Source organism: Schistosoma mansoni, chromosome W, assembly GCF_000237925.1.
Source record: "Schistosoma mansoni strain Puerto Rico chromosome W, complete genome".
NCBI classification, from domain to species: domain Eukaryota; kingdom Metazoa; phylum Platyhelminthes; class Trematoda; order Strigeidida; family Schistosomatidae; genus Schistosoma; species Schistosoma mansoni.
Window position 1 is genome coordinate 22,765,493 of NC_031502.1, and position 16,985 is coordinate 22,782,477.

The 16,985-nt window shown below is 34.7% G+C and overlaps 1 protein-coding gene across 1 annotated transcript; it reads right to left on the reverse strand.

Annotated features, from left to right (window-relative positions):
* Positions 1–220: 220 nt before the first annotated feature.
* On the reverse strand, positions 221–16,679 carry Smp_152380 (hypothetical protein). Its single transcript, XM_018789004.1, has 3 exons — positions 16,534–16,679; positions 3,568–3,710; positions 221–1,437 (listed from the first exon to the last, which is right to left on the reverse strand). Exons 1-3 carry the CDS (start codon positions 16,630–16,632, stop codon positions 801–803), a joined length of 879 nt encoding a protein of 292 aa, XP_018654491.1. The 5' UTR covers positions 16,633–16,679; the 3' UTR covers positions 221–800.
* Between the last annotated feature and the right edge of the window lie 306 nt (positions 16,680–16,985).

Below are 16,985 nucleotides of genomic sequence, written 5' to 3' on the forward strand. Positions count from 1 at the left end.
ATAACATGATAGTGTTTGTAGCGAGAGGTACTGGGTTCAAGTCTCAGAGTGAACATCAACTCTGAAATGCAGGTATACCCATCTGACCAATCCCAAATTGGACGAAACGCGCGTCCTGGATTTGACTGCTACCAACTATCCATCAAATAGAAGATAGTTATCTTGAATGTATGACAAAATAATGTACTATCAATCAAAAAAAGAAAGAAAAAAGAAAATTGGTTGTCATTTTTATTCAGAACAAACATGAAAATCAGCAACATTTTTTTTAAAAAAAAACAAAAAAAAAAATAACACCCTTCACAAATCAATGATAAAATAACATTTTCAAAACCGACGAAAAAAAAGCAAATACACGAAGCTCATTCATTACTACTTACTATTTATGATATATAAGTAATATCAGTAGTATATTATGCATAAATAAAATCACACATTTACTCACATTGAAACAGATTCATTTCAGTTTTTTTAAAAGTTTGCCTTTTTTTTTGTTTTTTTTTCCTGTTTCATGATCATAAATAATTTAAACAAGATTCAATGTACAATATAAATTAAAGACAAATGATCAAATGAATGAACATATATAATATACAGACAATTTATGGTTGTTATTAATGTTGTTGTTTTTTTTCTTTCTTAGAATAAATAATGAAAATAAAGAGTTTTTGTTTGTTTAGTTTCCATGACACGAACACACGAACACACACCCACACACCTACACACACACACAAAACACTTTGATTAGGTAAACTATTAAGTAATGAAACTAAGAAACAGTTAGTTCGTTAGTTAGTTAGTTAGTTAAAATAACCAAAATCCGAATGTTCATTTTTCAATGATAAACGTGGGCTACTATTTGTACTTGTTCTTATTGTTTGTAAACGATCAATTGTAGAATTATTATGAATATCTCCAGGTATTTTCATTGATGATGATGATAACGTGGATGAAGGAGGAGGAGGAGGAGATGGTAATTGTCTACGTTGTCTTGGTTTAGATGTTCCAACATCTTCTAAACAAGAACTATGACGACGCCAATATTGATTTGAAGAAGGATCATCATTTAAATTTAAATAATTTTTATCTATATTAATTGTATCTGAATTTAAAGTGTTATTATTAATAATTACTGAAGGTGTTAAAAATTGTCGAATAATCGGTGAATTTGTTAAAGAATTCCCTGAATATGTTGAATGATTTGGTGATATTGGTCTTTGTATAGAAGTTGTTTTCATCTTAAATGAATCTTGAAAATTTGATTTAGGTGAAGATAATATTTCAGATGATTTTCTTAGATAAGATGATCGTTTTATATAATTTGATTCTGATAATTTGCCTTTATGATTTTCATTTTCTCTAGATGATGTTGAAACTTGATTCAGTTTAAGTTTACTTAAATGTTCATTTTCCAAATCTTTATTATTTATATCTCTCCTACAATTTAAAAATGATTACTTATTTTAAACAAATATGATCAATTTGGAACAAAATTTAACTTATTATGAGCCAAGATGGATAGTGACTAGCAGTGGAATCCAGGATGTGCGTTTCGTCCTACATAGGACTCATCAGGTGGATGTGTCTGAGTTCGAGTCTTAAAGTGAACATCAACTCTGAGATACAGGTACATTCGGCTGGGGAGTCCCAAGTAGGATGAAAGGTGCATCAAACTGGATTCTACTGATAGCCACTATCCATCTTTACTTATAATGCTTGTGAATTAACATAATATCGAGGCGATACGCACAGTATGCATATATACCAATAAGAGACTAGTCAATTGCAGACGTAAACATCAGTGGAAAGATTCAACTAAAACAATACCAAGTGAATTTAAAATTCAGTGAAGGCTTATGAAGAATAAAGTATTTTTTAACAGTTGAATTCATTGATCAATTAAAGTTAGACCATCACTAAAAATCTGGATTGCCGCTTCGTCCTAGTATGAAACTTTTCAATAGTGTGTGCTCACGATTCCACACGTGGGATACGAACCCAAGACATTCGGTCTCGCGTGCGAACACTTAGTCTCCATACCAGTGAGCTAGAATCCAACAGTGTTGATCTCTAAGTTTATTCTATCCGTGATCTTACTCAACCCTTTATTCATTATTTGAGCTGGATAACTATCTCCCATTCAACACGGATTGGACTCCACTGGTCATGACTTCTCACTAGAACTACATGAAATCCATTTTGAAGCTAGTCACTAGTAAGCACATGATTATTATCAGAATGAGGATTTGTGGATATTGTAATAGTCGAATTCGCGAGTCGACTTAAGCTAGACAGCCATTGAAAACCTGGAAGCACTGGATGGTCGTTCGGTCCTAGTATGGAATATGTATAGATAAATCTTTCATACAAATTGGTGCTACATTTTTGTTTTAAAAATCATATTTCATAGCTCATTTGAATAATAAATATTTAATGTACTCATGATTAGATGATGTGAATTTAATCAAGCAGTAGGATATTGGTAACTATTAAATATGGTTCGATGTAACGTTGTATTTCTTCACGCAATGACATGGGGCTTTTTCTACGGGATGAGGTTCCTGATCCCATACCCAACCTTCCTCCTTTATCCGGGCTTAGGACCGGCATTAACCCTTGAAGAGCTACAAGCGGAGGCCTATGTTCCTCCACAAGGGGTAACAGGCGTAAGTAGGTAAGTAGCGTAATAACAAGAACTGAAGACCTACTGAAAATCAATGAGCATTAGGAGTTTGTTAAGTAGTCAATACAAACTTTTCACCAGGCCTTTGTTAAAGACGACTCAGATGGAAATCAGTCTTTTTAAATGTAAAACAGAAAACATACATTCACACTTTATTGTGTCCGAAAGTTTGTGGAGCTTTCAAATCAACTTTAATAAATTCAAATCACCTCAATTTTTACTTTCTGCCCCCAAATGCCCTGGTAAGGTCGAGAGTGGGGAGAGTCCGCTCTCCCTCTCCAAGTGCTCTCACATGGCCATGCGTATATAGCCTCTGTCAGGGAAGTCCTACTCATTGCCTTCTCTCAGCATTACTGTTGTTTACGAAAATGAGAGGACAAAAAGCGAATGTCCGTCGCCCTAACAGGGTTGGTGGACACGGAAATTCCACTTTGGGGGGTTAGAAGACCCTGATTCCAAACCAATGGTGCACATGGGCTTCAGTATCCTGAAGGAACAAATGGTATATGAATCAATCGTTGGTCACCGGCTACCATGGGACTGCATCTCCTCACGATACTCCACTGCCTTGTGGATTAGATCTTTAGGTCGAAGGCTCCGAGTGTGGCTCCCTAAGAAAACCACCTGCTTCGATTTGGGCACCTGGGTAGTATCACAGCCCTCAGACAAATCAAATGAGGTTTGTGTGGCGCATGTATATCTGGTGCCTCTTTGTACCAATCTTTATGTTTAAATAAATAAATAAGCCTTTTTTAGATCTGTCCCACATGTCTATCACTACATACATTATTCAACACATTCCAAAGTAATCAATATCCTAAAAATTAAGGATCAAGGTACAAATAATAACAACAACAACTGGAGAAATATAACTGAAATCTTACAAAAGATTATAACGTTGTTTAGCGACCAATTCATCATAATTTTGATAATCACCACTACATAAAATATGTGAATATAACCATTCAATACGTAATGTAATTGCATTATCACTTGGACGAGAATAACCAAAATTTGGACTACATACCTAAAATAAAGTTATAATATTAAAAATGTTATAAGTTTTCATTAAAACTGATGATACTTATTTACTTATTATTACTGGCTTTATTCAATATTATATTTTTGGTACAATATATAGAATTCTCAGCACATAGCAGTGAAACATGGCCGATAAGAGTAGAGGATATTCGTAGGCTACTAGTATTCGATCATAGGTGTCTTCGAAGCATTGCTCGTATATCCTGAGACCACCGTGTAAGTAATGCAGTTGTTAGGAAACGGGTACTAAATAAGGATGGCAAATCGATTGATGAAATAGTGAAACTTCATCAGTCCAGATGGCTGGGACACGTGTTACGGATGCCCAACCACCGACTGCCCAGACGTGCAATGTTCCATGGTGTAGGAGTAGGTTGGAAGAAAGCTAGGGGCGGCCAGACCAAAACGTGGCACAAATCCATGAAGTCACTGACATTTTTACTAAGACATGTTGATAGGTGTAGACTACCTGGTTGGGATTTGCGAGATGATAGCAACCGATGGTTAGAGACTTTGAATGATATGGCTCAAAATTGTTTACAATGGTGAAGGTGCATCCACTCTTTATATTCTGCCAAATTCTAATCTTCTGAATTCTTCATTTCTCTATCTTATTTCTCTTTCCAAATTTATTTCACTGGATTATACTCCTTGAATAACATCTTCAAACCCTAATCTTTCCGATTACTGCTTATACTCTTACTACCTCTACCACTATAGGATTTGAATCGACAACTGCATCTCTGTGTTAATATGGTATGGCAACTCGAACTGATGTACGTACGTACAAAGTTCTACGTTGTAACTGACTGACTGACTGATTCTCAGCACAAAGTATTTCAACAAGTTTCCATTTCTTACTTCTTCGTCGATCCTGACGATAAATATTGAGTGATCTCCAGTTACAAGTTAGCAGTCCAGTCAATCGACATCTTAATAATGTACATTGTTTTCAATGCATATTGCATGCCACCAACCACGATATCTCTGACTGGGCCTTTTTTAACTTGTACAACGAAAGGTTGTACACTTTTCAGAAATGCACCTGAACAGGTTATGTGATTAATAGCCATAATGATGTATTAAAACAAACAAAATTAGATAACTTGTTGAAATATCTAAATGACAGGAACAGGTAGCTCAGATGTTTAAGCAGGTCACCAACTTTCATTTATAAACTAATCATACTTTATTAAAAGTATAATCACATATAAGATTAAGCTTTTTCTAACCATAATATTATCATCACAAAAGAAAGTTACAATGGGAACTGGGAAGTGTTTTGTTTCATTTACCATGTATGTACAATACATCAGTAAACTTAATACGGTTAAAAAAGCATAGTTTAAATTTTTATTTAAACATAAAATGTTACAAGCAAAGATGGATAGTGGTTAGCAGTGGAATCCAGTTTCACGCGCGTTTTGTCCTATTTGGGACTCGTCAGCTGGATGCACCTGCATCTCAGAGTTGATGTTCACTCTCGGCAATATCGAGGCGATATGCACAGTATGCACATATGCCAATACCAGTTGCAGTCCTAAGCATCAATCGGAAGATTCAAACAAACAACACTAAGTGAATAAAAGGTTACATCCAATGATCACAGATAATTTAACAATCATTCAATATACTACTAATAAATATACTGATACAATTATACAAGTTGATAGGATGAAATAGCATGTATATAATCTAATAAACTCATGGTAATTGAGTAGCAGAGCTTTGATAATCAACATTAGAATCAACAAAATAGAACCCATGATTTAGTCAAATTAAACACATAGAATGTATGATAACTAAGAAGATTAAACAATTCACATTAGTATAATACTTTAAGAATCTCATGAATATATAAGATAATTGTGTTATTCAACTCAAGAAATGATATCAAAATAACAAAAAGTGGTTTTGTGGAGATTGTAGTAATTTAATAGTTGAATTCATGAGTCGATTAAAGCTAGACCACCATGGAAAACCTGGAAGCATTGAACGGCCGTTTCGTCATTGTATAGGACTCCTTAGCTGTACACATCCACGATACTACTCCCTAGTGACTGGCTTCAAGAGGTATTTCCTGGAGTTCTATCGAGAAACAGTGGCCAGTGAAGTTCAACCAGATCTATTGTGAGGCAGTGACTCATTGAAGACAATGATGGATGGTGGTGCAATATCGTGGATTGATTGAAGTAAGATATTAACATTGGTGGATGATGGCACTGTGGTCTAGAGGTTATCGGTTCGCGTGCAAGGTCGAAGGTCCTGGGTCCGAGTCTTGCGTGGAGGATCTTGAATGCAGACTGCTGATTAGTCACATACTAGAACGAGACGACCATCCAGTGTTTCCAGGTTTTCAATGGTGATCTAGCTTTAATCAACTCATGAATTCACCAATTAAATATGAAATATAGTTTTACAAACTTGGGAAATCAAATCAACTTATTTCATTTGATTGGTTATTCAATAATCTGAAATTAAAGTTCATAATTCAAATTGATTTTAGTTATTTATATTACTTGATGCGAAGTCTTTCTCTGAAATGTTGAAGTGATACTCTTCGTTATATTCAAGTCACTTATTACTTATTTTTGACACAAGGAACCAATACAATTCCCACGATGTGAAGTAAGCACACCAAGACTAGTACAAATCAAGATTTATTAACCCTTAAAACACAACGACGACTCTAGTTGAAAGTACACTCATTTATATATTGATTGTACATCTGTTTCGATGATTAATTAGGATGAAAAATACCCAGAAATATAACAAATGACATTCTGATTGTCATGTTGAATGTTAAAAACAGAAGTCATGTTGAACGAGAATCATGATGAGCCAAAAATGTATTCTTGCTAATTCATCCCATTATATCACTCTCTATATGGTTCGAACCTATGTCACACAGTTTTACACTTTAGGATTTCCACTGTACTTGAAGGGGCTTAGGTTAACTTCCAGTAATAATGAGATATTAACAGTAACCAAATACTGAGAAATATTGATTATTGTAGTTGCATAACACTCAATACTAATCAGTTTCTTGAAAAATGTTTTGATAACAAACAGAATAGATACTCCTATTCATAAGGTATACTGTAAATGAGTATACATATTATCATATGTCATAAATTCTTCCAATGTGGTCTTACATTTAAATTAGATTAATATTGATTTACATCATTTAGAATTTTTTTTCGAAATTATACAGAAAAATAAATTGTGTTTAAGACTGAAGAACATGATTAGCATTTTATCTTGATTGAAACATATATCCTTACATTCTAGTGTTGATTTTGACATTAGAACTCTAATTCAATAAAACATCAACTCATTATTCATGCCCCCAAAATGTCCTGGTACGGCCGAAAAAAGGGGAGGGCCCGCGCTCCCCCTCTCTCGAACTGCTGTCACACGGCTACGTGTATACAGACTCTGCCAGGGAAGTCCTACTCACTGCATTCTCGTGGCATTACTGTTGTTTACGAAAAGCGAATGTCAGGCGCTCTAACCGGATTGGTGAACACAGAGAGTCTACCTAGGGGGGTTAAAAACCTTCATTCTCAACCAATGATTTACATGAGCTCCAATATCCTGAGGGAACAAATGGCGTATGAACTAATCGTTGGTCACCGGCTACCATGGGACTACATCTTCTTACGATGTTCCACTATCTTGTGGATCAGATATTTAGGTCAAAGGCTCATATTCATCTTACCACTTTCTTAGTCAAGCTAATAATTGAATATGATCCGATAAAATGTTCTAGATTTTTAACCATTACTTATTTTAAAGTCTTTTGAAGTTACTTGATAAACAATTTTCATTTCATAGTTAATATGATAAACTAATCTTAGTCAGATAACTACTAAAAACCAGCAAAACATTATAGAGATGAACTATACAAATACTCGTCAGTATTTAAATGAGAAATTTGACAGATATTGAACATCAAGTATGTAGAGATATTGTGAATAATGTAGATTAATTATATCAAATATGATCCTATTACCTCTCAAAGGAACACAGTTATGTAATATCTCAAGTCGATTGGAGTTAGACATAATGATCACTAAATGCTTGCCATGAAACCCATCCTTAAATGAAACAGTTGTTTAGTGTTTCCATAATTTCAATGGTTATCTAAGTTTTATCTACAATATACAATGTACATGAATCCTTTATAGTAATACACTTACTTACTTACTTACGCCTGTTACCCCTCGTGGAGGGACATAGGCCACTCACCAGTATTCTCCATTCAACCCTGTCCTGAGCCCTCCTTTCCAGTTCTTCCCAGTTGTTATTCATCCTTCCCATATCTGCTTCTATTTCCCGGTATAATGTGTTCTTTGGCCTTCCTCTTTTCCTCATACCTTCCGGATTCTAAGTTAGGGCTTGCCTCGTGATGCCGTTTGGTGATTTCCTCAATGTATGTCCTATCCACTTCTAACGGCTTTTTATAATTTCATCTTCAGCTGGTTTGTCCTCTTCCATAAAAGACTGTTACTGATAGTATCCGGTCAGTGAATGTTGAGTATTTTGCGTAGACAAGTGTTTATAAATACTTGTACCTTCTTGACGGTGGATGTAATAGTTCCCCACGTTTCAGCTCCGTACAGTAGGACTGTCTTGACGTTCGTATTGAAGATTCTCACTTTGAAGTTAGTTGACAGTTATTTTGAGTTCCTTATGTTTTTCAATCGTAAAAATGCTGCCCTTGCTTTGCTAATCCTCGCCTTTACATCTGCATCCGATCCTCTTTGTTTATCAACGATGCTCCCCAGGTACTTGAATATTTCCACCTCTTCCATAGTTTCTCCATTAAGTGTGACTGGGTTAATGTTCTCCGTATTGTATAATAATACACACTTTGTTTATATTAAACTGATTAAGTAATATACTAATCTATCATAGTTACAAAAAAACATTTCGATAATGAATAAAGAAAGGGGGGGTAAAGTATTGATACTTTTGCAAGAACAATATTTTATTTATTTCCGGAAGAATATTTATTAAAAGTAAATGTCATTTGAAAGATTTATTATTTCCGGAATAAATAAAATTTATGACTGATATAACAATCATAAAATATAGATTTTCTTATTTTGCATATATCATATTAGACTTTATCATTAGTTCTTATCTATAGTGAGATCATGGATGAGTACTGTTGAGGAGTCTCATACTAGGACGAAACGGTCATTTATTTATTTGTCTATTTATTTAAACGCATAAACATTGGTACAATGAGGCACCGAATGCATATGCGCCGCACAAATCTCATTCGATTTGTGTGAGGGCTATGATACTGCCTAGGTGCCCAAACTGAAGCAGGTGGTTTTCTAAAGAGGGGTCACACCCGGAGCCTTTCACCTGAAAATCTGATCCACAAGGTAGTGGAACATCGTAAGGAGATGCAGTCCCATGATAGCCGGTAACCAACGATTGATTTATACGCCATTTGTTCCCCCAGGATCCTGGAACCCATGTACACCATTGGTTTAGAATCAGGGTTTTTCAACTCCCCTAGGTGGATGCGCCGTGTCCACCGATCCGGTTAAAGCGCCAGACATTCGCTTTTCGTCCTCTTAATTTCGTAAACAACAGTAATGCTGAGAGAAGGCAGTGAGTAGGGCTTCCTTGGCAGTGTTTCCAAGTTTTCAGTGATGGTCTAACACTGATCGATTTATGCTCTTAAGCAAAAATTCAACAATTTCCACAATCCTCTAATGATAATTACCGTTAATGTTGTTTGAAAATTTGAAAATAGTGTCTCTGAGAGATATGATGACTGATTTTTTTGGTTTTCCAGTAGTTTACTGTTTTTCCCTAGTTAACATTCTATTTAAAAAGATGAATCAAATACAAAAGGAATGGTTGTGAGATTAATCCCTTTTCAATGAACTCATCTAATAACTGTTTTAGTCTCCAGGCTATATGTGAAATTTACTCTGACAGTTGTATTTCAAGTCGAAATGTAAGAAAGTAACATAAAAATTTGGTATTTCATTCTAACCCAGGTCCTGGGTTCAATTTTCATGCGTGGAATAGTGGATGCGTAATGCTGAGGAGTCCTATACTAGAGTGAAACGGCCATTCAGTTCTCCCAGGTTTTCAGTGGTAGTCTAGCTTAGATCGACTCATGAATTCAGCTACTAAAATTACTACAATCTTCACAAGTTCCCATTCTAATATTTCATTCTATGTAAAGATAATAATATAACTTAAGAAGTGAGAAACTGAATTTAAGAGATCTCACTACTTAATGTAAGTTGTTTCTCCATACAATAAACAGCTTTTATAATTCAGTATGAGTTGACACGGTTCGTTACTGTTTTACTTTAGCTGGAAAATGATTCAAGCTAGAAAGCAGCGTATAACTGTCTGATCCATAACACATCTAATCCATAAATCTAATCCAGATAATCCAAGTCTCTCATAGAAAGTGTTACGTTTCAGCTCCTGAATTGGCAGCCAGCAGTTCAAATTTCTAACACAAGTTAATTAACAATACTGAACAACTGCTTACAATTGTCTTCTATGATAATTATTTCAATCTTCGAATGGTTGAACTTTGTTACTAGAACTTTGAAATTTCTTCACAAAAAAATAGACTTGAATTAACACATCATTATTATTTGGATGGACTGTTGATGAAAATAATACATTTTGAAAACATCAATGGGAAGATTCAAACAAACAATACTAAGTAAATTTCAACTTCACCCCATCTCACAAGCAAGTGGATATCAGGACTCAGTGGCCGAGTGGATAACGCGATGGCGTTTGAAGCAAACGATACTGGGTTCGAGTTCTAGAGTGAACATCAACTGTGAGATTCAGGTTCATCCAGCTGACGAGTTCCAAATAGGACGAAACGTGCGTCAAACTGGACTCCACTGTTCACCACTATCCATCTTTGCCTACCATTTTGAAGATAGCTTATATCACTGACCAACTTGACTTACTTTATCTATGAAAAAGGTGTCCCTAAGTACAATTAAATGTTGAGAACGAATATCGGTAATATAATGACAATTAAGGTCTATTCAATAAGAATAGAAAGCTAATGAAGCTGTCTCTTACAAGTAGTTAATTCATACGACTCAATTTCTCATCCTAGAACAAGTAACTTGTATCCGTCTTTATTCTTCTTTTTTCAGCTTTTCCTGTCAATCACTAGCTATAACTCATATGTCGTAATCCAAAAAAAAAATCTAAGTAACCTATCAGTTTCCTGTTTAAAATTGTTTGGTGAACGTTCTGCGAATAATGGATTAAATATGACCGAAACCGGGTATGATTGACTTATAATAGTTTAAATAGTAGTTTAAATAATAGTTTAATAATCTTATCTAAACCATCACTGGAAAATAACAACTTCCGATCTCGTGCCCAGATGTTTGATCTCTAGACCCCTAGGCTGACATTTAATGGCGCATATATCTAACTTCGGTCAATTCAAGATATTGTACTATCATTTTCCACTGCCCATCTTATACCTGATATGAATAAATTACACTTCTAATGTTGCTTTCGTTTGTTATTTTTGATGTTTCGGTGAGAATAAATAAACTTCGTTGTTTAGTCATTTGCGGCCCATGAGATAGAACAGTAAGACAGGAGGGAAGTTGTAATAATCTTGCCCGAGTATTGATTAGCTGGCCTAGATTATATATTTAATACCAATGACCTTCGACTAACCTAAGTCACGCTAAGTGTGAAATAACAGCCGAGAGCAACACTAAATGACTATTAGTTCAGAATACAATTTCCTAAGCTCGCTAACCTGAACAGAGAACAACTCAGCTTGTAGATAACGTCTAATTATACAGTTTAAATTCATGAATCACTCATGTAATAATACAAGACGAAATCATGGTCATACATCAACATAATTAAGAAATATGATCACAATTACCCCATAAATGGAAGAGGACTTGATGATGAATCCGTAATAAATTAGCCATAATTTGAGAAACGTAAAACAACTGATAGGTCCTGGGTTCGAATCTGGTTAGGCGGGATCGTGGATTCGCACTGCTGAGGAGTCACCATAATAGGACGATTTGGCCGTCCAGTGCTTCCAGATTTTCCATGGTAGTCTAGCTTTCATCGACTCATGATCTCAACTATTAAAAGTACTATAATATCCACAAAAAGCGCTTCTGAAATTAATAATTTATCCTCTTACATATAAATGAAACCAATAAGGGTTCAATAAAGCCAGAATAAAAAGCTAATACTTCTAGATACCCACTCTTAAAAGTTCTATAATTCATGGTTTGAATCTATATCTTTCAGTATTTGATTTAAACGAACATTGTTCATGTTATATCGAGTGTGTGGAGATTTAGGAATGGTAACTTTGAGAGCTGTTTATGGACCAATATGATGTGTATATTTCCTATTGTATAATTGCTAAGTAACTAAACTATTCATATTTGTGTTCCTCTAATTATAAACTTTATATTGACCTATAGACTATTATTATACAATTTACCATTCTTCAGTTATCCCCAGTCAATTAATTACTGTTCCCCCTATTCACAGCCACATTTGGCCAAATCTTGTACGAATGTTATTTTCTATTTTATGATACGATGTGGTCAGTTTGTTTGGTATATAAACCCAGTATGTTTGAGAATAATGATTCATATTGCAGAGGCTGTTATTGGTGTTCTGGACTTAACTGGTTGGGCTAGGCAGATAGCAGGACTGATAAGTACTCAAGACTGTTCATACGGCTTTTGTGTATCATTGGGCGATCAATAAATTCACTCCTGTCTAATTGGCGGGAATCATTACGTCATATATTAAACAGGGCATGTATGCACACACTTGATATAACAGTTCAGCCATTAGTAGTAATGCGTAATGATATGTTTTATCGATCTTTTTCATCTGATAATCTTGATTCTACTGGTATATTAATCAGTTCCAGACATAGGAATGTTTATTTACATTAGGGAACTGATTTTAACAAATTGACTATTATCATAGTTGAAATCATGAGTCGATTGAAGCTAGACAACGATGGAAAACCTGGGAGCACTGGCCGGCTCAGTGGTCTATCGGTTAAGTGCTCTGGCGCGAAACTGGTAGGTCCTGGGTTCGAATCTCGCGAGTGCGGGATCGTGAATGAGCATTGCTGAGGAGTCCCATAATAGGACGAAACGGCCTTAAAGCAGTGCTTCCAGGTTTTCTATGGTGGTCTAGCTTCAATTGACTCATGATTTCAACTAAGAAAATACTGAAATATCCACAAAACCCCTTCTGATCTAAAATTGACTATTAAACATGAAATTCATCAGTTGTACATACTTACAATCTAATCGGGAATCGAACATAGTAGCTTTGGTTTTTATGGATGGAAAATTATATTCAAACCAGTCAGAGGATCCCATTTTTAATATCAGTCAAGTCGAAAATTTGAGAGACTAGTTTTTTAACCAAACACTTTAAATAGAGAATTCTAGGGAAGATTTGATAGTAAAACATGTTAACTTAATGATAATTTTCATCGAAACCTTGATATCAACTAGAGGTTCACCAAAAACTTTCACGTGACAACGCAAAAAGTACAGCTAAATCCCGCCCCACAGGAGAACCAGACACTATATGGGCTTCAATGCTACAATCTGAACAGTACAGCTTAATCCTGTGGCTCAACCACACAGGTACCAATCACCCTGGTGAACCAAATTATGCCTCTAGATTTAATTAAATTCTTAGTTTCAAGTAGTTTATGAATCCTTACAGTTATGTAACTACAGTGTATTATGTATTGCATAATTCATATAATCATATGCTCACTAGTGACTAACTTCAAGAGGTATTTCCTGGAGTCCTAGTGAGAAGCAGTAAACGGTGGAGTTCAACCAGGTCTGTTGAGAGACATAAACTCACTGAAGACATTGGTGAATGGTTGCTCAATCTCTTGGATTGGTTGAAAGTAGACATAAACACCGTTAGATCCTGGTTCAGTGGTCTAGTGGTGAACTGCTCGCGCGCGAGACTGATAGGTCCTGGGTTCGAATCTCATGAGGCGGGATCTTGGATATGCACTGCTGAGGAGTCCCACAACAGGACGAAACGGCCGTCTAGTGCTTCCAGGTTTTCCGTGGTGTTCCAGCTTCAATCGACTCATGATCTCAACTATATAAAATTATTTTAAAAATCTCCAGAAAACCCCCATTCTGATCATATGAATGTATTTATCAAGTAATTTTTGATAGGACAACTGATTGGATTATTAAAAGCACTATTATGTTTCACATTATAAGTAACTCAATATTTATTCCAATTAATAATGTCATAATTTCTAATGACCTGCCAACCAATTCAAATCTATCTATCCTAATCATCCTAACACTTGTAAGTGTTTGTTAACAAATTGATTTTACCTAGAGTGTTATAATTCATGCCTTATTAGGATAAAATGGTTGTCAAGTGTTTCTAGTCTTTCAATGAAGCTTAAGGAGGGGGGGTTCAAGGTAACTTGAATCAATTCATGATTTCAATAAAACATAATTATATTGAAAATGATTACTTATTTTGACAATTATTTTGAGTTAATAATTATAATACCCAATGAAAGCTTGTTTAAAAACAATTTTATGATAAGCAAAGATGGATAGTGGTTAGCAGTGGAACCCAGTTTGACGCGCATTTCGTCCTATTTGGGACTCGTCAGCTGGATGTACCTGCAATACTAAGTAAATTTCAATTTTATTATAATTTTATGTAGTTGAAATCATGAGTCAATTGAAGCTAGACCATCATAGAAAACCTGGAAGCACTGAATGGCCGTTTCGTCCTATTGTGGGACTCCTCAGCAATGCTCATTCACGATCCCGCACTCACGAGATTCGAACCCAGGACCTACCAGTTTCGCGCCAGAGCACTTAATCATATGTTACTAAAAATAAGTGGATGTACATAGTTTTTGTCAGAGAGCCTGTGGTGTGTGCTACTGATTTCGATAGATACAAGTAGTATATATCATCAGTCGAAAATGAAATACTTCAAGGCAGAAGGTTAAGATGATCAAAAAAAGAGATATTCTATAATTTTGTGTTCAAACACTTTTCGATTGTCCCCAATTGTGTTCTTATTCACTACAATACTACTTAATCATATCATGAAGCTCTTGGACTATTTTTGTAACGTTGTAACGTTTTATCTCTTGATATGTAAAATAAGCGTATCATCAACATTTGAGAAGCGTAGTTGTCTTTTCTTCGCAATCCATTGATTAAATTAAGGAACAAAAAGTCCTTTGGATCGTTGATTAGTGTGTATGTGTGTGTTCTATAATCTACGATTAGATATCTGATTGTACCGAAGTAAATTTTGAGAAATCGAAACATTAAACTAACAAGTTTCGAACATTGAAAAGAAATAGCTCATCATTGATTTCATTAGTATTTAGGTATAAAATTCTTTCATTTAATTAATTAATTAAAATATTCAGCCAGACAATATATAATTTATGGACGGACAACCTTCGAAGGAATCTTAAATGACCTTGAGAAATATTAGCCAATCAGCAAACAGCCAGCACAGAGTAAAAATATATTATACAAAACTAAAGAAGTAAAGTAGATACACTTCTTTTACATGGTCCTAAATCCTATCAAGATTGGAAAGAAGTTCAAAGGTTCTAAAATCGTAATGCATAAGGTAGAGGAACTCATTAATATGGCTCCACAATAGTCGATCTCTGAAACCATGATAAGGTCACAAAAACGCCTTCAATCTCGATCACATAGCTTCATTATTGTTTGTGTATACTCTGGCTGTGTAAGCGTGTTATTTTTATTAGACATATATCCCTACAATACTCATACCTCTGAGCAGACGAAGCTTCAGTAACATCTGCGATTATTGCGGACAATGTTACTGGTGCTTTTATTGTACAGTTGGCGGCAATTATTATAATATGCCTTAGTCTCAATATGGATCACGCGAAAAAAGTTCCTATTCTAGCAGACTTCTTCCCACAACATATATTACATCGAAGGACAACATCACGATAGTCTGCACTAAGTCTACAAGTCATTTAATTACCTCAGTTACAAATAAAGGAGCTTATTAGTAGTCCCATTTATTTTAGCCACTTAATTGTCACATCCCTAAAATCCTCTGTGAACTGATTGTACATGAGCATCAACTACTGGAATTAGCGCCATGATCTTGAAATCTCTCAGGCGCTTCTGATTGGCCCACCCATAAATCATAGTCTCGCCAAATATTTTAATTGAATTAAGATTATTCGTTGATAATCAATGTTGGAAACAAAAAAAAAATAACATTGATTCACATTAAATTTTAAGTAAGTTTAAACAAAATTATGGAATATGGATAGTAGCTAATAGTGGAATCCAGTTTGACCCGTCTTTCGTCCTATTTGGAAGTCATAACCTTTGCTTATAATCCTTGTGAATTAAGGCTTTATTGAGGCGATACGCACAATATGCACATATGGTCAATAAGAGATTGATGAATTGCAGTCCTAAATAACAATGGGAAGATTCAAACAAACAATACCAAATGAATTCAAATTTCACCACATTACACAAGCAAGTGTCTATCAGAACTCAATAGTTAAGTGGATAACGCGATGGTGTTTGAAGTGACAGGTACTGGGCACGAGTCCTAAAGAGTGAACCTGAACTCTGAGATGCAGGCACATCCATCTGATGAATCCTAAATAGGACGAAACGCCTGTCAAACTGGATTCAACTGCTAACCACTATTCATCTTCGTTTATATATTATGTAATATATTTTATAACATACCTTTTCAACATCTAAATTTAAAACAACTTCTTGATATTGTGATTTTATTTCTGTTTGATTCATATCCATTTTAGTATATATTACATAATATGGATTCATTGATTTAATAATATTTAATGTTTTATTATATGGTATTAATTCAATAATCCATGCTGTTGATCTTACTTCTAAATTTAAATCATTTTCATTAGATGGTATATTTGATTCATTTGAATGAAATAATTTTAAACGTACATATGTACCTAATATATCACTCATTATAAACCATTTCATATTATATGGATCAATAAAATGTGTACAATTTTGATTACCTTGTGGTAATGTTGGTATTAAATGAATCATATTCATATGTGTTATAGAATAAAATTGGATTTTTATATAAATTTTATGTTTTGATGTAAGAATAGGGAATATATTACTATTATTATTATTAGTAGTAGTAGTAGTATTAG

Bases quoted from the DNA above. Each gene is read 5' to 3' on its own strand.
- Smp_152380 (XM_018789004.1), bottom strand. From the start codon at position 16,632: ATGAATCCATATTATGTAATATATACTAAAATGGATATGAATCAAACA. The intron at 3,711-16,533 runs GTATGTTATAAA...ACTTTATTTTAG, and splicing joins TAAATTTAGATGTTGAAAAG to GTATGTAGTCCAAATTTTGG. The intron at 1,438-3,567 runs GTAAGATTTCAG...TTTAAATTGTAG, and splicing joins AAACAACGTTATAATCTTTT to GAGAGATATAAATAATAAAG.